This window comes from Poecile atricapillus, chromosome 24, assembly GCF_030490865.1.
Source record: "Poecile atricapillus isolate bPoeAtr1 chromosome 24, bPoeAtr1.hap1, whole genome shotgun sequence".
NCBI classification, from domain to species: Eukaryota; Metazoa; Chordata; class Aves; order Passeriformes; family Paridae; genus Poecile; species Poecile atricapillus.
The window spans coordinates 2617857-2641981 of record NC_081272.1 but is presented as its reverse complement, the minus strand read 5'-3'; the positions used below and the strand labels follow the sequence as shown (position 1 = coordinate 2641981).

Genomic DNA, 24125 nt, shown 5'->3' with positions numbered 1-24125 from the left:
AGCCTTCATCCCCTATGTAAATCTTTGCCTTTCAGCATTAATAATTCACTTGTGATACTTAAAGATCATAATAAAGCCTTACAAAACTCCGTACAGAGCTGCAAATACCCATTTAATTAACTAACTTCAAGGAAAGTTGTATTATTAAGATGCTATTTATATCTTCTCAGGGATTAGGCTGCAGCTTTGGGAGCTGCCAGCATGCCAGGCAGGCAAGCACTATGCTCACAAAACAAAGTGTGGGCGTGCCCTGGATTGCATGGATTCAGCCAGCACCATTTCCTCTGTGCTTTACTGGAGAATATTTTGTTTTGTTCACCACCTGAGGTGTCAAAACTCAGTGAAGTAGCTCATGGAGCAGAAGGGATGCAACTGGGAAAGAGTTTCCTTCAGCACAGATGGGGAAAGTCACCTTCCAGGCGTTGGGCATTGGGTGAGAGCTGCTCTCTAAATATAAAAGCAATAAAAACTCCTTGTGGGGTTGCTGTAATCTGTCAGGTTGTATAAAAGTACCCATGGATTCACCAGCAGGATACTAGGTACAGAAGTGTCGTCTCTGGATTAAGACAGTGCACAAAGGTCCATCCCACCCTGTGAACTCAACTACCACATGAAATGGCATCAATACAGTTTGACTCATCTTACAAAACAGTGCTGGGGAGAGCCCCGTCCACCCAGGCACGCTGCACCATCCCAGGAATGCTGGGCTGCCCCGCACAGGGGACAGAAGCCCCGCTCTCTTGCCAGGTGTTTGGCAGCACCCAGTGATTTCCACAGCCCACCTGAGACCCCCAGGTTTCAGAGGTGGGGCTGGCTGGGGCCGGCTCCTCCCCGGGAGCGTGGGGCAGGTGCTCTGCACCTCTGCAGGACACGGCTTCACACCTGCACGCCTCGGCCGTGCATCTGGATGACCTGGGCCCGGAGCGTCAGGATCCCGCTCAGGATGGTCCTCTGGTGTTCTGCCAGCGTGATCCCCAGGCTGAGGATGTCTCTGCAAAATGAGCCCCACATCAGCCAGGACAAAGCAGCTCCGAGCAGCCCCAACACCCACTGCTCTCAGGCCAGACATGCACAAGTAAAAAATCCCCAACCTTTTGTCCCAGCCAAAGCAATAGTGACACTGAGCAGGCAGTGCCTGCAGCACACCAGGCGTGGGGCAGCAGTGACCCTGCTGCCCTGTGCTGCAGCACAACAGATTATCAGGAAATCCCATTGGGCTTGGCTCTGCTCTCCAGCAGGGACAGCAAACGTTGCTCTCACTGCACCCACAACACAAGGTTACAGCCAGGAGAAATGGTCACTTACTGGGCTGTCATCCTGGCCACCGATTCCAGGTAGCAGTAGCCAGCAGCAGTGAAGTTGTCCTTGTATCTGCCCATTTCTATAGCTTCCAGCCACTCACCCACGGAGCTGAAAGATGGGAAGGCTGAGAAAGTTCTCTTGGAGAGGGGGATGGACGTGCCATGGGACCTGCCAAGAGAGAGGGTGAGGAGGAGGGAGTGGGGCACAGCACGAGAGGGGGAACGGGCAGGTGTGGCAAGAGGGTGGTCACCTGGGGCACGTAGAGCTGGGACACGTGGAGCTGGGGCACTTGGGGGGCTCCAGGCTCTGCACCAACTTGCTCAAGACGTTGTGGATCTGTGAGAACTTGGGCCTCTGGCTGCGGTCCTTCTGCCAGCAGTTGAGCATCAGCTGGTGGAGGGGCGGCTGGCAGTTGGCCGGGGCGGGCAGGCGGAACCCATCCTCCACAGCCTTCATCACCTGCACGACATGAGGGGCTGGGGTCAGGCAAACCGAAGGCAAACCCTGGGGCAAACCCCTGGGGTGAGCCTCCCTCCTCACACCCGGCCTGGGAGCAGCTGCAGGGCACTCACATCCTGGTGGGACATGTCCCAGTAGGGTCTCTCGCCGTAGGACATGACTTCCCACATGACGATCCCGAAGCTCCACACGTCGCTGGCAGGACTGAAGTGGTGATACTGGACGGCCTCAGGGGCTGACCACAGCACCAGGCTCTTCCCACGCTGCACAGGCAGAAGGGCAGGAATGAGTTATTTGCCCAGAAGGATGTGGCCAGTGCTGGCAATTCCTGGGCAGCCATTCACCGTTCATCGTGCCCTGCCTGGCATCACGGGGTGGACACCGAGCAAACCCATGTGCCACGAGCACATTTAGTACTAAGAGAAAACTTTCTCCTCAATTCGTTTAAAATGTCACTGCAACTATATGCTACATGGGAGTGTGAGTCCTGAAATATTAATGGGAGAGGAGAATGTCCCTAGGAAAAGCTGATGGCATTTTGTACATCAATATTTAATGAAAACCACCTCACAGCTGTACAAACACAAGTCCCTCTGCCCCAATTTGTGCAGCGGGGTTGTGGCTGGAGCAGGCATGGTGCCAGGCCACTGCTCTGCAGCTCCCTGACCAAGAACATTGGATTTCTACCTGAGAAAGAAGTTCAAGGTGCAGAGTCCTTGTTCATACTTGAAGACGGAAATGGGAGCCTAGCAAAAGTGTTGAGAACAGCATGTGGAAATGCAGCTCACCATGGTGGAGAAGATGGTTTCCATCTTGTCTTCCTGTGGCTGTCTGAAGCCTGTGATCTTGCATGCCAGGCTGCTGCTCACCAGGACCTTGTGGGCAGCAAGGCTTTTGTGTACATAGCCCATCTCTGCCAAGTACACCATGCCAGAGGCGATGCCCTGCAGCATGCAGATGAGCTGGGTGCCTGTGAATTGCCCCTCATGTTTCTGTGAAGGCAGAGCAGGAAAAGCCAAAGGTCAGCGATGGGAACATGGCCAGGAGTGCCCAAGCTGGGCAGACACCCCAGTACTCACTCTGAGAAAGGAGTCCAGCAGGCCATTCCCCATGTACTCCATCACGATCATCATGGTGCTCCCTGCACAGACAGACAAGCAGCACAGTGAGTGCCACCATCACTCAGGCAGTTCAGACTCTGCAGGGGTTAAAAATCCAGGTGCCAACCCCTGCACTGCCTGGCTTTTGGGGGAGATAAGGACATTATCTCAGCCAGGCTGTAATGAGCACTAGGTCCAAGGCTTCTCTCTCATTCCTATCTAGGAATGGATTCCAGTATCAGAAGTTCCTTTCATCAGAGCCCTGAAGCACATCACAAAGGACAGCACAGCCCAGTGAAAGCAAAAGCAACCAGCTCAGGCAGAATACTTCCTTTCCTAATAAAAAGCCTAGGTAGAATCAGCTCACATACTCTGGTTTCTTTGGATTTACATGAATATCCATTTAACCATTGCATCCATAGCCTGGTTCCACACACACGCTTATGGGGGATAGCTGGAGCAGTCAGTCTCATCTGTTTTACTGACAGAATATTGCTTCAATTTACTTTTATGAAGAGCCACGTGCTTGGCTGCTAAGCCAGTCCCACTACCTGCATGTATTAATCTAGCTGGAAGCTTTTTATTAATCACCAGCATTCAAACGCAGCCGATGCATGTGGGAACAGCTGCTCCCAGGGAGCCAGCTGCACCTCTAGCACCAATGCAGCAGCTCAAGCCCATTCCTGCAGAGGAGGAACTCACATACCCCTGGTGATGACCCCCTCGAGGCGGATGACATTGGAGTGGTCGAACTGGCCCATGGTGCAGGCCTCGGCCAGGAAGGAGCGCTGCTGCTTCTCGGAGCAGCCGGCCCGCAGCGTCTGGATGGCCACGGGCAGCTCACGCTTGCTGGGCAGCTTCAGGCACCCCCGGCACATCTCCCCAAACTCTCCTGCACAGCAGACAAATGGGTTAAACACATCCCTGGCTGCCACTCACACCAGGCCATCCTGAGCATCATGCCACTCCTCTGACCCTCAGCCATCTCCAGAGCCTCTCAGCTGCTCTCTCCCTGCTCTGCTCCAGTGCATATTGTGTTTTATCCCATGAGAGGAGGATTAACCCCCTGTCACCAAGGTTGTGCTCCGGGCCTGGCTAGTTCTGCCTCCTGGTCTGCTTTCCACAGAGCTGGACAGAGCAGGGCTGGAGGTTTCCTGAAATCCTTGAGTAAGAACATCCCACCGCACAGCCATGCGCTCCACAACATGAGCTACGAAATTCCCAACATAAAAAAACAATATTGGCTTTACAGCAAAAAGTGTGTAGCTATGAACAGCTTTATTGATTTGAAAATCAGGTTCTTGTTAGGTTATTAGTGAGACAATCACACTCCCAAATTCCTTAGATTTAAATGTCTTCCCTTAGTAATTTCTTTCTTGATTTTTCAAACACCAGTTTGCTTATGAAAGGTACATGGGGCTCCTCTGAGCTGCTCCACACTGCAGTTCAGAGACAACCTCATCCCCTCCTCAGTGTCCTCTCCCATTCAACACCGTCCTTCAGCTGCAGGCAAAGCCCTTCCCTCCTCCCTTCCTCCACCTCTGATGCTGCTACAGCTGAATTTATCTTTAGGAAAAGAAATGACAAAGAATGATCACGTTTCCCACGTTCTGGCACACAGTAGCCATTAAGGTTGTAGGGTCCAGTCAGGGGATTTTAATTTGCTTTTAAGTTTTAGGCAGTGAAGTTGATGAAAATCGATAAATCATTAGGTTCACGTGTTTATAAATAGTTTTCATGCTGCTGTCAAACTGCCCAGATGCAGATAATTGCTGATGCTTTCTGGTCCACAAGCACATTTCCTTGGCTGTGCTCAGTGCCTCGGGAAAACACCAGGAATGTGGAACAAAGCTTCTGGATAAGATCCTCACCAGCCCTGCTCCCATCCTCTGCTGTAGGCAGGTTCTCCCAAGACTGGAGCGATGTCATGGCACTGCCATGGCCCAGCCAAAGGGGAGCACACCAACACAGCCCCTGGAACTCACCTGTCCTGATAATCCTCTCAATTTTGATGCTGGCATTATCCAGTTCCTTGGCAAAGAGGTGCACAGCCTGCATGGGGTCTTCGCAGGTGCTGGGGTCAATGTATGTCCTCCTGGTCGGTATTTTAACTGCAGGAAAGGCAGAAAGGGCAGGTGAGAGGGCAGAACTTCCACCATCCTGGGAAACACTATGCCAGTTTATCCCTCTCCTGGTCTGTGGGCAGAACCTACGTGCCACCTTTCTATAAGCAAAGCAAAAGACTCAGTTCTAAGGTTTCTAAGAAGTTCTTTTTTAGAATTAAGTGAATACAACTGCTCTGCTCCACTGCCACAACCCCTGGATAAAGGAGAGAAGCCCTTTGCTCCAGTGAAGCTCCCACCCTCCAAAGCCAAGTGAAATGGTCAAGGCAGGCTCTTCTACTTCTGAGGTGCTTTGGGGAACAGAAATAGACCAGCGTGTGTCCACTCCATGGGCATGTGCCAGGAATCAAATAAACTTATCAGTCCCAACATCTGAATTCCCTCTGACAACTGTTGTCTGTAAAAATATTGCTGCTCAATAATCCAGAGTACCCCTGGAAAACAAGGCTGTTTGCTCATGCTCATGAAAAGCTGGCAGAATAATTTCTACACCCCCTGTAAGCTGCAAGTACCCCCATTTCCTTGGGCAGGCAGAGACCCACACAGACACTGGGACATGGAGCTGTCGAGCCCACAGTCCTCAGAGAGCCCTGCTGTTCCAGCCCCTGCTCTGGGATAACACAGGATGCCATCACCTCAAAAGTGAGGGCTCAGGGCTGCTTTGGTGGGTTGTTAACAATGATAAATCTGGGGATCCCCACAGTCGCGGCGTGGGCTGGGTGCCACTTACAGTGGAAGTACAGCTCTTCATCCCCGTCCTGGCTGGCTTTGCTGTACCCACACTGCCTGCAAAGAGAATGAAGATGCACACCAGCACTCGAGCAGTACCCCTTACCCCAGCTCAAACACCCCTGGAGCGTGGCTGGCCCTGCTCACCTCCTCCAGACCATCAGGCCGACCACCACGGACACCAGCACTGTCAGCCCCACGATGGCCCCCACTGCGATGATGAGGACGGGGCTCTGCTCGCTGGAGGCCACTGTCACTGAGGGAGGAAGCAGAGCCAGTCACCAACGTGCTCTGGGGCAGCTTTGAGGAGAGGAGCTGCTCCCATGGCCAGCCTGTGTCCTCCAGAAGAGCTGTGGGAGTAACCACCTGGCTGCTCTTCATCATCCTCACAAGAATTCATGTTCTGGTTCAGCTTTAAGAGCCCAAGCTGGTGGGATCTGTTGCTATATTTTATATATTAGTAAAGGCCTGTATGCACAAACCAGCCTTTGAACTAAGTCGTGATATTAAGGGCTAAAGTCCTTGAAACCTTCATGCAGAAGAGAGAGTAAAGCAAAACAATATCCCTGTGTGTAAGAGAAAAAATGTAAACTGTGTGTGTTAGCCAATAGTTGCTTGCTCTGCCTGCAGACCCTGTAGAACCCTATAAAAGTGTGCTAAAGATAGAAATAAACTGGCATTCACGATTACTTCTGTGAAGACTGGTGAACAGCTCGGGGGTCGTTCAATAGGGATCAGTCCAACGTGCTGCAGGCAGCACAGACAGAACAACCCAGCACTGCTGCACCAGCTCCTGGTTTTGTTAATCTGAGCTGAGGAAGAATCCTGTTTATCAGAGGAGCATATCAAAATTTATGGCCTTACAAATAGTTTTCTTTCATCACATTAATCCCTTTTCCTCCTGCTTTTGCAAACAAGGGTATTAGATAGCTACATTCTCTATAAAATTTTTATTGGCTTCAATTAATTCTGAAATGTCTTCTGTGTGGCAAATGAAGGCAATTTAAAGCCCTGTTAAACACAATCTGTGGGAGCTGTTCTGAGCCAGCCAGCTCAGCCTTGCACTTCCAGCCAGCGTGGGGGATTGTGCCGAAGCCCAACATCCCTCCAGCCCTCTTTTAGTGAAATAAGATGCTTTTGGACCACAGTTATGAATGGGAATTTAAAAGGAGAAGTCTCAGCAGATAACACTGATGCTGGCTGCCCTGAGCCAGCCAAGGAGTAGACAAGCCAAGTGGCTCCTGAGCCAGGACAGCAGGCGAGGCAGGGAGCAGTCATGAGCTAAGCACATTTTTGGGCAATCTCAGCCAAAGAGCAGAGACTGTCCCAGCCTCCTCAGGAGAAAGCAGCCAGAGAGCAACTGCCCTCACTGACTCTTCACTGAGAAGAGACAGGACAGGCTCCCCCAGGACAGGCAGGGCAGCAGCACCAACCCCATCAAAATCTAATGGGAAAATGCAAGGAAAAGCAAATTCCTGGACAGTAGTGGGACAGAGTGGGTCCCTCCCTTAGACCTGGAGAAGCAGAACCAGAGGAACGGGTGCTGCTCCATGAAACCAGGAGCAGCTGGGGCACGAGCTGTGAGCTCAGCATCCCCAGGGCACAGCTCAGAGCCCTGGCAGGGACACGAGCCCTGCTGCACTTACACTCTGCCAATGTCTCCACTTCAATGCCAGGGTTGTAGTTCCCGTAGTCTGGAGAGGAAGATGTTCGGATTTGGAAAATATAGAGGGTACCAGGCTTCAGGTTATTGACCGTCACGGCTGTTGATGTGGTTTTCACAGTCGAGTAACTCTGATCTCTCTGATCCTGTGAAATAATGAGATAGCTGAGATGGAGCTGGACTGACAGCTGCGCCACAGAGCCGGCATGGCACAGTCGTACCCCGAGCTCTGGGCCCCGTCAGGACAGCCTGCCCAAAGAGCCAGCCTCCAAAAGAAACAAAACATTCACTGGGTGTCTCACGAGCAGAAATGACACGGGAAGGTCACAGGGAATGGCAGATGGGGCTGGATGGCGCTATGAAGACACAAAGGCAGAAGATGGGGTGGTGGGGAGCAGCTGAACCATGAGTTCAGCTCATGAACCTGAACCATGGAGTACCAGAGCAAATCTGTGGGGATTGGGAAACGGCAGGTGGAGCCCCGAGGGGCACCCCAGCCCCACAGTCTGGCATTGTCCCAGCCCCACAGACTGGCACTGTCCCAGCCCCACAGCCTGGCACAGGCACTGTCCCAGCCCCACAGACTGGCACTGGCACTGTCCCAGCCCCACAGACTGGCACTGTCCCAGCCCCACAGACTGGCACTGTCCCAGCCCCACAGACTGGCACTGGCACTGTCCCAGCCCCACAGACTGGCACTGGCACTGTCCCAGCCCCACAGACTGGCACAGGCACTGTCCCAGCCCCACAGACTGGCACTGTCCCAGCCCCACAGCCTGGCACTGGCACTGTCCCAGCCCCACAGCCTGGCACAGGCACTGTCCCAGCCCCACAGACTGGCACAGGCACTGTCCCAGCCCCACAGCCTGGCACAGGCACTGTCCCAGCCCCACAGACTGGCACTGGCACTGTCCCAGCCCCACAGCCTGGCACAGGCACTGTCCCAGCCCCACAGACTGGCACAGGCACTGTCCCAGCCCCACAGACTGGCACTGGCACTGTCCCAGCCCCACAGACTGGCACTGGCACTGTCCCAGCCCCACAGACTGGCACAGGCACTGTCCCAGCCCCACAGACTGGCACTGGCACTGTCCCAGCCCCACAGTCCAGCATGGGCAGCAGCTCTCGCTGCCCTGCTCACATCACTACCCAATGGGTTTTGTTGTGTACCCATTCAACACATTTTCCCCTTTGAATTTCACGGTTAAAACAAAAGCTTTAAAAGCAAAGATTAGGAACTAAGCTGATACTCATGTCAGCATCAAGTGCCTCATTTCAGTGAATAACTGCTAAACTGAATTGAAATTTTCTAGCCAAGGAGGAAGGTTCCTCATTTCATACCCCAAGTATCAGGCTGGTGCAGCCCATTTGCACAGGAATTAACATCTTGGGCTCCCGCATTTGCCCTCCCCCACAGATCCCTCCTCTCAAATCTATCGGATGCTGAAAATCACATTAATATGAATCAGCTTCACGGTGGCTTGTTTCTAAATACAGAACACTGACATGTCACCTGCACAGTGTGCCTGACATGCCGTCAGCTCCATAACGAGCCTGAGCACATGCAGATAAGGTAATTTGCAGAACGGTGTCATAAACTGCATTTATTTTGATTTAGAGCCTTGTCCCTGCTCTGCCCACTGGTATTTCTCCTAAAATTCCCAACCTACTGCACCTGTCAAACAGCAAGAATTTTTAAAATCAAGAAACTAAAAATATTTGCTGGGTCCCCTGCCAGGTAGAAGGGCCACTCACAGCTCACCACAGTCACAGGTTTGTGGCTCTCAGTCCTGAACCAGTGCAGAGCACAAGGTCCAACACTCTCCTAGAGAACAGGCTGGGAATGCAGAGACCCTCTCCTCCAGGATGTAGGAACCCACTGTGGTGTCTCAGCCCCTGGCCAGCTGGAGTCACACAGGGGTTGGGCACACACAGTGCCTGGCACTGCCCCCGAGGGGAGCCAGGGAAGGACAGCAGTCAGCTGGGGCACAAGCAGAGCTCGTGGAGGTGCCCAGAGCCTACCTTCTCAAAGTACTTGACCTCGTACTCGGTGCCATTGGCAGTCAGGAAGCCTGGCTCCTGCCAGGACAAGGAGACGCTCTTCTGCTCCACCTTATCCGTGCGGATGTCAGTGACAGGAGTTGGCGCTGAAAATGCAGAGAGGAAATGGGCAATGAAGGGTGCTGCTTCAGGAAAACTTCAAACAGCTGCAGAGTGTGTGGCTTCTGCAGACACCAGTCCCCTCTCTCTGAATCAGGACTGGAAGAGCTCCCAGCTGGGGAGCATCCAATGGGAGAAGATAGCAGTGAAACAGCTTTGTAATCCATGGCCAGCCTGGAACACACCAATGGAAAACTGGCAAAAATCCTAGGGGCACCCTCACCCTTAGTGCTGCTGGGGGCTCTGAGGATGGGCCCTGGGCTCTGAAACCCTGCTGAGGATGTCTGGGAAAGGCAAAACACAGTGTTTGATCAGGAGGGCTGGTGGGACATACCAAGGCCTCCTGAAGCACCTCACACCAGGTCTACCCCATGTTACTGGAGTGCTGGGAGGATGTGCCCTGCTCTGAGAGCAGTCTGTGCCTCAGGAGCTGCCTGTGTGTTTCTGGTCAGCACAAACTCCCTCCCTGACATGAGTGCATCCATTTAGTTCATCCACTGCAAGATGCACTTGCCAGTATTCCCATTTTAACCAGGTTTGGCTCCAAACAAGTCTCCAGCCTATGTAGGCAGCAGTTCAGAGCCCTCAGGCACAGCAAAAGCTACATGGGGACGTTATTTACAGCTTGCCCTACTTCCCATGAAATCAGGACATTCCCTGGACCCACCTCTGTCCCACCAAGCCTCCTGTGGAGAGGAACAAGTCCCTAGAAAATAAACTTAAGTATCTGTGAAATTTTGTATTTATTACTTAGCTCATTAATCTTTGCTGAAATAAAAGGCCCTCATGATGTTTTATTCATGAGGATTTGCTCCTTGATTCCAAGTCCCTTCCTGTGAGAGGAGTCAGAGGGGCTCCTGTGCAGCTCCCCCTGCTGTGACCCACCCCATGGTGTGGGACACAGTCAAACATTATCCCCCAACACTTGCCATGGGTCCTGCTCCTGTAAGATAGGCTAAGTGCTCCTTACTGTGTATTCCCATCAATAAAATATCACACAGCTGCCCTCCTGTATCTCTGAATCCAGGAAATGGACTGGAGAGACCTGAACGCGTGGTCTTGACTGTTAACAATGTCACCAGGAAAAATCCTGCTCTCTCACAGATGTGCTTTAGAGCAGAGCCCATGGTACACGACAGAAAAGTAGGTGCCAGCCTCAAACATGTTTAAAAAACATTAAAGAAAATCACACAGGCTATAAAGCATTTCACACTGTGAAAAAAAATGTGTTTCCCATCAATATTTTAAGCTCTCCTATCATTGCCTCCATTCGAAAAAGCAAACATTAAATTATTCACCACTCTGCCTGATTTTATAAACTCCATTCTCCTCTACGTGGGTTTTCTCCTCTTGATTAACCAGCATAGCAGCAGAACAGGCATAAAACTACATGTGGCACCTGGTCCCTCCCCAGAACAACTTGCTGCATCCAACAGCTGCACTCAGCAAGGGATGCCCCTGCACCCTGCCCTGCCTGAGCCAGCTCTCCCCTCCCTCACATCCCAACACAGAACATGCCCTGGCCACCATCCCAGGCAGCTCCTGCCTCAAAGATCTCCAATTTGCAGCAGAGAAGCTGCCTCACCAGTCAAAACACATTGGATTTCTACCTAAGAAGTTCAAGGTGCAGAGTCCTTGTTCATACTTGAAGAAGGAAATGGGAGCCTAAGAAAAGCGTTGACAACAGAATGTGGAAATGCTACATGTGGCAGGCAGCCTGTTCAGGGCAAAGACCCCAGGAGCTCAGACATGTGCCCCAGAGCCAGCTCATCCTGTGGCCCCTCTGCCCCGTGCTCACTGAATCAGCCCTGGGCATACACAGGCAAATCTACTTTGGAGGACCAAATCCAGCTCCAACCCCTTCTCCAGCCTCAGGAAGGAGGATGCATTCTGGCACTGGTTGCATTATTAATCAGCAGCAGATTTAAAAGCTCTTTAAGGCAGGAGCCTTGTATTCCTGCCGGGAATACAAATGACATGGGCCTGGAGTGCACATTTACATGGCTAATGCAGCTCCACTCCTGCAGGTGAACAGTTCTGCTCGCTCCTCAAACACTTTTATTTAGTCCCATGCTGGGGACAGATTAGAAAAAACACAGTATTAATTTTGCCACCTGCAGACTAAACTGCATCTCTTCTTTTCACTGCAATTACAAGGAACGACAGACAATTCCCTCTGGTGACTGCTGGAGGGGAAGGACAGCATGGAGCTGCACTTGGAGCTGGATTAGAGGAGCAGGATCTGACAGCTAAATAGGGTCTTGTTTCTTGTTTAATTCTTCCTCTGAACCCGCTTATCAGCAGACAGAGCTCCCCTGCTGCTGCAAACAACTTCGGAGACCACAGCATGACAGCCACCACAGAAGTCACCACTGCCCAGGCATCCCTGGAGTCTCCTTCCTCCTGACCTCTGGCCCCATCCAGCCCTTCTCTGGTGAGCTCTAGTGACAGGGGGCTGCAGAGTCAGGACTCCAAGAAGCGATGTGCTCAGAGGAGAAGCTCTCCACACTGTCCCTGCCAGCTGTGGCTCTGTGTCCTGCCCATGCAGGGTCCCCTCCTCGCAGTGGGGTCTTACAGACAAACTCAGCTGTGAGTTTGTGACCACCTTCTCCCCACCTTCTCCCCTTCTTAGCTGATAGGCATGGGTTAACCATGTTAACCCTGTTAGCCAGTGGTGCAAAAGCAAGAGAACCAGGGCACTGTTGCCTTCTGACAAGGCAGCCCCAGCCTGGCACTGCCCAGGAGGAGACACCCTCAGCAATAAAAACAAACTGTCATTGTTCCAGAAAACTTCCGAGCCTCAGCTGCTTGGGTAATTCTGAGCCACCATCTGCATCTGGAGACTTGACAGCTCAGCAAGAGACATTGATTTTGAACAGATTACAGGATTAATTGTCCACATTCTTTAGGTGCATTTCAGGTCCCTCAGAAGTGCACAGTATCGAGTAAAGGGGAAAAGCTGTTTTCAGCAGCCAAGGCATGGGCTGGCATCACTGGCTTGCTGCTTTGCTCCCTAAGAGAATGGGGCACTCACTGCCCACACCTGGCCTCTTTTGCCCTGGTGGGAGCTCCAGAGCACCAGTCCGTCTGTCTGACCTCTCCGAGCTCACCACACCCCAGACTGTTCTCTGTCCCCCTGGCCTGAGCTCAGGAGGCAAAAGATCTTCCCAGAGCTAAATCCATCCTTGAACAGCAAAGATCCTAACGAGGAATGACACTTCTGCTGAGGAGCAGTCTGCAGCACAGCATCCCCCAATGGAGCCACAGGGATTATGGCATGAGGCAAGAGAAAGCAACAACCTGCACAAAACCATTTGATCAAGCGGTGGGAAAATTATTTATAACAAGATCAAAGTTTAATCTCTTCAGATGAAATTGTTGGCCAATTCCTGCCAAGAGGTACCTGAGGATCATCTGTCTCCATTAACTGTGGCTTGGGAAAGGGTTTTCATGCAAATTAATAATGTAACCGCAGAGAAACGGACAAGGACACAACAAGCCAGAGCCGACTGTCCTTCAGCACAGCAGACAACAGAGGAGGGACCTGACTGTCCTTTGGCACAGACAACAGCTGAGGAGGGACTCCTCAGCCAGCCCCTCTGCTCAGGAACCTGTCCACAGGCATGAGCACTCACTTCCCCCTACCTGAGGGAACAGAAATGCCAAACTGGAAATGGAAGGGGACAATTACAGTAAGAATTGTGTCACAGACCAGCGCAGGATAGAGAGAGGAAATCAATTTTTTTGGTTCTGAAGGATAGCCAACATTTGAATTATCTGTTTTAAAGAGCTTTTTAATGATGAATGGGCTGAAAATGTTGCTTCATCAAAGGGGTTTCCTTTTATGATTTGTAAATTCAAACTGCAGCCAGATCACAGAGCAGACTTGTCCCTTCATGTCACCCTGAAAACTCAGCTTCTGAGCTTGCTGACATGGTTTTCTAAAGACTTTCCCAGGACAGTAACTGTAAACATAGATATGTGTACATTCTTTCTGTTACACGTCTTGTGATGGACATCTCTCATAGCCAGTGCAGTGAGAAAGTGTTATCCTGACCACCCAATCCCTGGCTGTGGTCAGGAGCCTGTAAATCCTGGGGGGAAAAATAAACCTCTCTCTTTCCTTCACCACACCTCGACCTGTGTCCGTGTGATCTATTCATCTTCAGTGGCAACACCTTCACAGCCCAGGCTGTCACCACACTCACTCCTGGATCAAATGGAACCCCCTGAGATTACCACGGGCCAGTCTTCATCAGCCCCTCTGCCACACCTAAGCACCACATCTGTGCCAGCAGCACAAACCCAGCAGAAACGGGGCGCTGCCACGGCACGGGCGTGACCACACCACCCACACACTCTGTGTCCTCCCAGCAGCAAAGCCACCAAAATCCCGGCAGCAGAGCAGAGCTGACCCACCTGCGCGGCCGGTGGACACGGTGACCTCGGCGTACTGCTGGCCGGCCAGCGGGCTCACGGCCGACACGCCATTGAGGGCCACCACGCGGATGGTGTAGTTGACGTGGGGCAGCAGGTTCACCAGGGTGACCGTGCGCTCCACCAGCCCCGTCTGCTGCGGCACGAAGCCCACGCTGCTGCCGCACTGCTCGCAGCGGCCCGCTGGCACCGTGGGACAGCGGCCACACCACAGGCTGTAGGTCAGGTCACTGCGGCCACCCGCGTCCGCTGGGGCGCTCCACTCCAGCACCAGGGATGACTGCCGCAGGCTGTACACCAGGTTCCTCGGGGCAGAGGGTGGACCTGGAAGCAAAAGAGGGGCTGTGAGCAGGTGTTGGGACAAAGAGAAAGGTCTGGGAGCAGCGGCGCGGGCACTGGGGGTGGAGCACAAGAGCACGGTCCCGGGCAGCCAGAGCACAGGGGTGGCACGGGGGGACACGGAGGCACTGGTGCAGCACGCTGGGATGTGGGACAGGGGATCCCAGCTGGAGGGATGCGTGTGCACCACAGGGCACAGCTCACAGTGTGCACGAGAAGCACCTGGCTGGAGCCAGAACTTCCCTGAGCACCAGCGGGGGCCAGGAGCCCGCTCCTGGTCAGACACTGCCCAGCCGTGCTCAGCAGAGACGGAGGGTTCCTCGTGGCTGTGCTGGCAGCTGGACAGCATCCATCACCAGAGCAGCTGGAGTCCAGTCCAGTTAACAAGAGGCCATTTAATTAAAGCCTGTGAACTCCAGTGAGTAAATGACTGTGCCCCAGTTTTACCAGGGAGTCTGCGAGCCTGACTGCGCATCTGTCTCATCAGCCTGCAGCCTGTGAGCTCTGGCTTGTAGGGACAGCCCCTCCATGCCCTCCCCACTGCAGCATCACCCTCAGGACCCCGAGGGGAGCACACAGTGGCAGGGGGAGCTCGGGACAGCCCTGGCTCTGAGCTGCAGGACAAAGTGCAAGGAGCAGCCGTTCCAGCGAGACGTACGTGTGCAGGAGGCAGATGGTGGGTCTGAAGGAGACCTGGAGTAATTGGTCTGGCACAAACAGAACGTGGAGGCTTCCTCATGTGTGAAGCTGTGCTCAGGGCATGGAGAACAGAGAGGGAGACGGAGGGAGAGCTTGTAAAACCCTGGAAGGCAAGCTGAAAGAGAGAAGAGAGGGTGTTAAGGGGAGAGCAGCATAGGACAAATGGGGACACGCCTGATGACTGCATTTCCCTGTTTCCTTGGATCTCCTTTGCTGCCACTGGCCAGCAGACACCACCCTCTAAGCTGCCTTCCCTGAGCACCTGCATGATCCTGGCACCAAGAGAGATGTCCCTTAGTTTTACCCAGAAGAGACATGTGGGTTCTGCAGCTCTGCACTGACTTTCATTGTAAATGCCATTCCCTATCTAGGGTGCTAGATAAACCAGGAAAAAATAGCAAATGTTAAAATTACTCCCAAAACTTCCAGTTCCCTCTTTAGAGCTGAGGAACCAAATCAAAACTAGCAGTATATTCATAGACTGGAGACACGGTTTGCTTTTTCCTTTAGTTAGGCAGCACTGACCACCATACAGGGCAGAAATATCACTGCATCAGACAGGACAGGAAAATCAATCCTGTTTACAAACATGAAGGGATCCAAGCACTAAGCCCAGAGCCCCCATCCCCTGGATGTGCCTGTCACACAAATCTGACATCTCATCGTAGGAAACTGAACATTTCCAATTAGAGGTGTCTTTCAGACTAGTCCACCCTGTTTTCTAACAGCCAGAAGTAAGTTTACAGACGTGCCTGTCATTAATAATGGCACAAAATGCCCCAATCTGCACATCCCAGGAGCAGGCACCACAACCCTGGGTGGTCCCACAAGGAGCCATGGGCTTTACTTGCTAATTTTTTCCCTTAGCTGTCCCAAACTTACCCTTGAGAAGAACAAAAGTGCCCAGCACATGTGATGCATCATATGTGTGTCTCTGTTTCTTTTTTCAGAGAAACTCCCACCTTCTTCTACCTCATCCTACGAGTGTTTTTCTTGGTTTCCAGCTGGTTTAGGTGTCCCTGTGATTTCACAGTGCTTATTTCTGCAGTGGGTATGTGACAGCTCTCAGGAGATCAGGTCTTCAATTTATAGAATGAAATTCTCTTTTTTGTCCATTGCTTTCTATCCTGTTCCTGGTCTTCTGGTGCTACCACAGCTAAATTATTAAACAATAAAATTAAATAATTTATTGCCCCAGAGCCAAAGAGAAGCAGCCAGATGGGTCAGACGGATCAACTGCCTCTCTCCAGCTCCAGCACTGCTGACCACAGAAGCTCCTCAAGCAGGTCTGATCCATGTCACTGACAGAGAGAGCACAGTCCCCTCTCAATGTAACACTGCACACTGCCAAGCCAGCAGCAGAACCAGCTACACTGATTTGTGCAGCAGGCTGGCCCATTACCCAGCATGAATAACCACGGGAAAGGCTTCTCTTACCACCTCATCTGACATGGCTCCTCAGACAGGAGCCGGTGTCTCTGCTCAGAGAGAGCAACGTCCTCTCTCATTCCCAGCCTGTGCCACAGGGAAAGCAGGGGCAATTGAGGATGCAGAGCTAGAAAACGCATGGTTTCCTACTCCAGTGGCACAGGACAGCTTTCAATTTCCCTCCCCAGTGAAGTCCTACCAGCAGCAGTGCCGTGTGTGCCAGCATGAATTAATAACAGCTGCAGCCTCCCTCAGAATGCCTATACAGGCATTTATAATTAGCACTACAACTCAGCTGTCTTCCAAAATCAATTCCTTTCCAGTTTTGGTCATGGAATTGTATTTGACAAAGTTCCTCTGCTTTAATGTGTGTTAATTTTCTCTGTTGAAGCAGACATTCATGAAAATGCTCTTTAGGAAAGCCACAGCTGGGAAAACAGGCAGCCAGCACTGGGGGTGCCACAGAAAGAACCAGGACAGCACCACAGGTTGAGGCACCCCAGCAGCCTGACAGTCCCCCCCAGCAAAGGACAGACTGGAAGCACTGGGCCCCCCCAGCCCTCAGACTTGCATCCAGCCCTCCCTGAGCAACACTCCAACCTGCAATCTCAGCACTGTTCACAATCATCCAGCCTGTTCACAATGCATCCTTTGCACAGCTCCTGCTTGTCCCTCTCTGGACCAGGCTGGCACAGCTGTACTCCAGCTATCTTAATCCCATTATTGAGCTGAGCAAGCCACTGTTTATTATGTTCCAAACATTTCAGCAGTGCTTCAGAGGCCAAGTGCCTCAGGCCAGTGGGAAGGAGGGGGCAGCAGCCCCAAGGAGGGACAGATGCTGCCAGCTGTGCCCATGGACAAGGACATGCAGCCCAAACCAGACAGGGCAACTTGTGTAAATCACTGACAGAACAGAGTTTCAGTGGTGTACTGAGGTGGCCAAAGAGCCTTGCTGACAAACGTTCTCGGGCAGCAGAGAGGCTCCTGCCCCCTCCATGCTGAGTTTGAGATCTCACCTTGTCTTTCCACACCAGCTGTGATCAATAGTGCAGGCAGAGGGAAGGGACAGCAGCTGTGTCCAATCCCTGCGCCAGTGTGAGAGGGACAAAGTCAGCATGAGGAGCAATCAATGCAAGGACTGAGTCAGGCTCCTCTCACCTCGGTTCCATGTCTGCCAGGATGGGAACTTTGGGCTGCAGCACCCCAGAGAATCCAAAAGCACCTTGCCTTCCACACAGTTCAGAGGTTTTAAACAACTGGTTTTCAACAAGCAGCCTATGATCCAACACATTGCCAGTAATTCCGACACCTCTCGACAATGCTACTCTGTAATTTTTGTCCTTGTTAAATAATCTGTGGAGTACTAAGACAAAAACTTGTGTCCAAGGGCAAGATCTTTGCTCATCCCCAACAATGAGCTCTTAACAGCCGAAATTAAATTTACTGATTTACAGAAGAACGACGGTCTTGAAATATCTAACAGAGTGCATTTGATGAATCCAGCCAGGACTGACAGAACCTCATTGCTATTTATGCCAGAATGTTCCTCAAGGACACACTGAAGCAGGCACATCCGCTGAGCCAACTGCAATTCACTCTTGTCTCTCTCAGCTCCTAATGGATCCACCCAAGGGCTCCCGGTGAAGGACTGGCTGACCGGCCTCTCCAGCACCCTGCAGAGCACCTCAGCTCACACAAACCCCCTCAGCTGTGGGCAAAACACATCCCCCTCTGTATTTCAACAGCCCATCCAACACGTTCATCCAGCAGCCAGATATCCGTGACCTTAACCTCACAGGAATTCTGCAAACAACTTGTGGTGCTTGTAATTGTCAGAGTAGTTTGCTCTGAAATTAAAGGTCACGGAGCGATTTGTGTCTGAATCTGTCACGACTTCCATAGCTGTAATTATTTCAGACACACTGTGAAGCAGCAATGTAACGTGCAATCCCGAATGATGAATGTCTCCAAGCCTGGCCATTACTCCAGAGAGGCTGAAATGAGAGCTCGTTTTACACGGCTGTTCCATGTGCGTGGCTGGTGGGCAGCAGTATCCACCACCCAGCTGATCCCACCTCCAGAATTCCTGTGGGATTCCCTCCAATTTCACAGGCACAGGGCCTGGCTGTGGGAAACCTGTGGCTGCATCAGTGATGAAAGCAAAACCTGGTGCTTTGTGCAACTTACAGAGCCCCAGGAAGAAAAATAAACATATGCATAATCCTCCAGCATCAGTCAGCAGATAAAATACACTCCAGGAGCACTTACAGGTTTGTAAGCTAATGTATAAAAGATGAAACAAATCAAAAGCTCCAAGTGCTGTACATTTGGATCCATTTTTTTGGATTTAAACAGAAAGCAGACCTCGAGCTTGAGGAGGTGTCTTTGCAGTAAATGACAAAATATTGTAACTTACTATTTTAAATTTCTCTAACTTTCAACTGAACTGTTTCTTTTCCAGCTAAGGACCCTGCAGTGACACAATGCTGTGGTGGGACATACCCAATGGACAGAAGATCATCTTACTCACCCCACATCCCACTCCCACCCTAAATCTTTGCTTTCTCCCTGAGGTACAATAAATCTTCCTTGTGTCTTGTCCATAGCAGGATGAATTCAACAAGCTGCTCAAAAATCCATCCAGAAATGCAGACAGAGAGGGGGAATTTCTGTTATTCCCCATTCCAAACAGCACCTGTGGACAAGGCTGTTACTGAAGCCACCTCCTGTGCAAGGTTTCCCTCCCCAGAAAAGCAGCAACACTCATCTCTTTAAAAGATCATTTAAAAATCCTGACAAAGCACTAGTAACTCTTTCAACTCTAAAACTCTTTCCAGTGATGTCATTCCCATGTAGACAAGGGACACAGCCACTAATCAGAGCATCACTGAGCAGACTAAGCAGGGCTCCAGGTGCTGGTGAGGGGGAGCAGAGCATGGGACACAGCAGCAGTGCAGAGCTGGCTCCTGCCAGTGCTGTCAGAAGTGGAGGAAAATGAATTGAGGAGGAAACTTCGCCAAGGCACAAATTTACGTTTCTGTCAAAGAAGAGTAGCTATTTTTGGTAACTGGTCTCCATCATATTAATTCAATGTCTGGTTTAAGTTGTCTCATTTGCAGCAAATCTGGCTGGTAAATATTAACCTTGAGCTTTGTTGAAATTCTCCTTGCAGATATTACTAGGGATTGGATAGGAAAGATGAAGCAGGAGACAACTTTGAATGAAAATGTCAGGCAGATCCCCCACATCATGGCTTCATTTACACAAAAGCTATTGCTACACACCACAAAACAAATGACACAAAGGGCTGCAGCTCACACCTGACAAAATTAATGGCAAAAAGATATCAAAGCTGAGAAGCCAAGTGAAAACAAAACAGGGATCATCCACAGAGCACAGGACTGCCCACTTGCCTGCCAGGCATCTTCTGGGAATGGGTTTTATGGCCAGAGTAAGCACAGAGCAGCATCTGGCTACAGAGATACATCAGACAAGACAAGCGGTCTGAATGTATTTTCAGTGACAAACTCTCCTCTCCTTCGTGGGTGGATGTTAAACAGACACTAAAGTTGTGCAGTCCCACCCCAGAGACGGCTGCACTCCACCAAATGCCAAAATGATTCATCAGAAACATGCAAACTTGTCAGGAGTGCTGGGGTGCCTCTGGAGCAGTGGTGCAGGACAGGAGGATGGACATGGAAAGACTCAGCTCTGCTGCAGTCAGAATTAGGAGAGTCATAAGTCCTACTGGCCTTTTTTTCATCTCTCCTAATTTCTGAGCGAGGACACAAAGCTTCTCTTGGTACAGGATGCTTTCAGTAGTTAAATCAGGGTTACAGGGACACCAGCTCTGCCACCAAGTTTTAAACACCTTCACCAGCTCATCTCCTGCATCCTCCACTGTCACCAGCACCACAGTCCTGCTGTCACCACCCCCCTCAAGCACCACCCTGGCCCCCATGCCACCCCACAGGCACCAGCAAAGCTCCCACTACCCCCAGTCCCTTCAGGCCCACAAGAGCTGCAACAGAACCAACAAGTTTTGTAGGCCGGCAGGATTCACACCCTCTGAGCCCTCCAAAGCCACCACCACAGGCTCAGAGTGGTGGAGCCAGGTGTGTTGTGCCATCCCCTGGCTGGTTTAGCACCCCCAAACTCCCAAAGCGTCCACCTGCCTCCAGCTCAAGGGATTTTGTCCACATTGAAGAATTTCCACAGCCTTGGCTGCTTTCATCAGAAATCTTTTAAAGCTATTCATTTAGCACTATGCTAATGCAGGGCTGCAAACAAACCCAAAACTTTCAACCCTTAAAAACTATTTTCTGATATTTGACCAGACATCAGACACTGCTCCACAGAGAATGACTAATGACCTGCTTTCTGTGAGAGGGGAGAGAAACTTAATTACGTCCATTAAATTACTTCAAATATTTTTCCTCAGAGAATATGAATTATTTAAACTCAACACAGAGAAACCTGAAACATTAGCAAAAGCCTTCTGGGACTCACTATGTAAATCCCCACTCCAAACAGATGTGGAAAGCATGGCAAACTGCCACACAGCCACTGAAGCAATCAACAGCACTGAGATTTCAATTTGATAGCTTTAATAAGGTCTTCTTAAGGAGAAGCCACTGCCCAGAGCACTGGGAAGGGCATCCCACCACCTGGAGGCAGGCGGCACCATCAGCACACTGAAAAGCCTGGAGGTGCTCCTGAAGGGCAGATCCAGTTCCACGGAATCTCCTACTGCACCACCTGCCTCCAGCGTGGGGGAACTCTCCCTGCCTGGGACTGTTTAGCTGTGCTCCTCTCAGTCTGGTTTTGAGGGGAAAACGAAGACATCCAAGGTATCATCTGGACACCAGGCATGGGTAGCAAAGGGTCTTTTCAGACGAAGAATGCACCCCCTTGAGGGATTGCCAGCCTGGCAAGAAGGTGCTGGGGTGGCATTAGCCCAGCAATTCTCTCTGTTCAGAGGCTCCCACACTGTGAGGAAGAGCATGACAGCCAGCATCCCACACCTGGCTCTCAGCTGCCTTTGAAAGAGAGATGAAGTGGTCACAGGTTTGTTAGTGGGATGCTTTCTTAAGGCAGAGGGTATGTCCATTTTTGCAGCTGTCCTTAACCATAACCTTGTGAGCTGTAAAGCCACCAAATTATTAAACCGTGTCCAAAGCATATAAATAGGGATATTAATGTTCTAGAGTAATTTTAACATTACAGATAAAGCTGTGGGAAATGCCTGACAGCATCCAGAGCTCTGACACATCTGCCCAACCATGAACAGCAGAGCAGCCCCATGCCCTCCAAATGCCACCCTCCAAACAAACATCTGGGTGTTCACTAGGAAGCTGCCATGATCTAAAGAAACATATTGCTGATAAAAGACAATTCCACTTGTCCAAACTGTGCTCAGGCACCAGACAGATCTGGCAGCAGCATGGACTGACACAGACACTGCCAGGACACCAACTTTTACCTCTGCATCCCCCATCCTTCTCCTCAAAGCCAGGGCTGCACATGCACTTCCCTACAGGGACCAGCCACTCGCCCTCTGCGCTGCAGTGCATCCGAGGGGGATTATCCACATCCAGTTCAGCATGGGACACACAAGTGCCCTTAACTTCCACCAAGGTCACAAAGGCCGTCTCTGCCACCGTGTCGGGGAACATGGCCAAGTTCTGCACGGTGGTGAGACACTTCTTGTAATAGACCCGCACAGAGACCAGCGCCACACAGGCGCCCACGTCCTGGAAGCCCAGGTGGAAGCCTCTCTTGCTCAGGTGCCCAATCTCCCTCAGCTCGGTGTTCAGCTTCATCTTGCGCTCGCCCAGGTCTCCCTGTGTGAAGCTCTCATCAGCAGCAATGGTGTCGATCTTGGTGTGCTTGCTCTCATGGACACTCCGGCCCAGGTCAGAGTCAGACTCGACATAGTACAAGTTGAAAGTCTCCTTGCAAGTGCTGGTCACACCAGGGATGCTGTTGCAGTCCCGCAGGGTGAACTTTAGCTCAATGAAGATCCTCTGGCCGTCACGCCTGGCGATCCACCCTGTCTGCAGCCAGTTGTTCTGGTTCGGTTCCATGACATTGCACACCTGGTACGTGCGTATTGGCTTGTAGGTCTCATCCACGCCACTGATCTCTTCCCACTGGGGACAGAACACAAAGGGCTGTAACACACCAACCTGGATAAATGTCGCTAGCACAAGCCTCCCCACCACAGGCTATTATGTTCTAGGTACTGGAAGTCCTCAGCCCATCAAACCCACCAGCTGCAGTAACCCTGCTCCTGGAGCACCCAACACCTGATCTCTCTGCAGAGGTGCAAATGTGAAGATGCAACCAGTAAGGCAGCACTGGCAGCAGATCTCTGAAAACGAGCCCTGATTCTGGATACATCCTCTGCTGAGGAATCAGAGCCTTCATCTCCCACACACTCCTCAGATTTTCTGTCCCTGGGAAGGTGCATGCACACAGTGTTACCACATGGTGTAATGCTGGATGGAGTTGAGCCACCCAAAGAAATCCAAGATGTCTAAGGAGATGTGACACCAGACACACCATCACACAAGGACATCAAACGCCTTCATGAACAGCAGCAGCTTCTCTGCCAGGAGAAGTTTTAGCTGCAACAGGACAAATCCTCCAACTGCAAGTGAAACAGTGTTTCCCCAAAGCTATCAGCAGAGATTCTGATCAGTGAAATGATGATTCAACCCTCACAGCCTGAATGACAACCTGGCAGTTTCCCAAAGCAATTCCTTCTGGGGGTAAACTTATGCAAAAAAGTCAAAACATACACAGAACAGAGTTTCTTCTGCAAACAAACAGCTGTGTCACACAGGTGACTCCAGGACCTAGCGCTCTTCCCTCTGAGCACTTTGTTTCCACTCAGAAAAATGAACCCAAAGCTCCAAGGAACACAGCTCCAAGCTTACTGAAAGTGGCTTTAGATGGACACCAGCAGCAAAGCGAGGGGCTGATGGAACAAAGGTTACATGACACAGCTCCCAGTGACTTCCCCAGCCACAGCCCTCGGATTCTAAGGGCTTGACTGACCCTTGGTGCGAACCTGTGGTGTGCGAACCACAACACAAAGCCTTACCTAGCCAGTGTTTATTGGCTTGTTTTAGTAGTGTAAAATCCATTTTGAGGAGGGACTCCACGCCAGTTGTGGCGCTCACACAACCTCACCCCTCGCTCTCCTCCCAGGGGCTCCTGGCACTGATCATGCCAAGCTACCCATCGACATTGAACGAGGAGGCTGCCAGCCCCCAGCCCCACTCTGTGGTAAGCAAAGCGCTCATACCACAGGATGTCAGACACTGCTGAGCACCGAGAGGCTGATGGAGCCTTTCACCCTCTCCGGTGGTGCAGAGGGACAGTCCCACCCCGTGCTTACCCCATTCGATGGGTGTGAGGTCCAGCCCAGCTCTGCCTGCGATTCCTTTGAGTCCAGCAGGACAACTGCAGGGAAGACAGCATGTTAGGAAAACCACTGACACAGGAAATGCTGGTAAAACCCACCCAGCCCATGCTCTGGGAAGCTTAGTGCCATGCTGTGCCAGGTCCCAGGGTGTGGGAGCAGCTCCCACCCCGGCTCCACCAGCCATGGCATCGCCGTGTGAGCACCAAGAGCCACCGAGCTCTCGCTGCACACCCAGAACAACCTCACAGATACCT

The 24125-nt window shown here is 51.5% G+C and overlaps 1 protein-coding gene across 5 annotated transcripts; it reads right to left on the bottom strand.

The window, feature by feature from the left end:
* Window positions 1-770: 770 nt before the first annotated feature.
* EPHA10 (EPH receptor A10) lies at window positions 771-23909 on the bottom strand. 5 transcript variants are annotated; one of them, XM_058856383.1, is made up of 16 exons: window positions 23845-23909; window positions 21922-22591; window positions 14971-15126; window positions 13956-14297; window positions 9399-9523; window positions 7360-7522; window positions 5861-5969; window positions 5715-5770; window positions 4847-4972; window positions 3568-3753; window positions 2841-2902; window positions 2550-2753; window positions 1875-2024; window positions 1577-1761; window positions 1306-1470; window positions 771-991 (listed from the first exon to the last, which is right to left on the bottom strand). In XM_058856383.1, exons 2-16 carry the CDS (start codon window positions 22523-22525, stop codon window positions 877-879), a joined length of 2748 nt encoding a protein of 915 aa, XP_058712366.1. In that variant the 5' UTR covers window positions 22526-22591; window positions 23845-23909; the 3' UTR covers window positions 771-876. The 5 variants fall into 5 exon arrangements, with proteins under 5 accessions (XP_058712366.1, XP_058712368.1, XP_058712365.1 ...); XM_058856385.1 differs by having other exon boundaries at window positions 1562-1761; window positions 4847-4956; window positions 5711-5770; window positions 7354-7522; window positions 23845-23906; XM_058856382.1 differs by having other exon boundaries at window positions 1562-1761; window positions 7354-7522; window positions 23845-23906.
* Window positions 23910-24125: the final 216 nt, after the last annotated feature.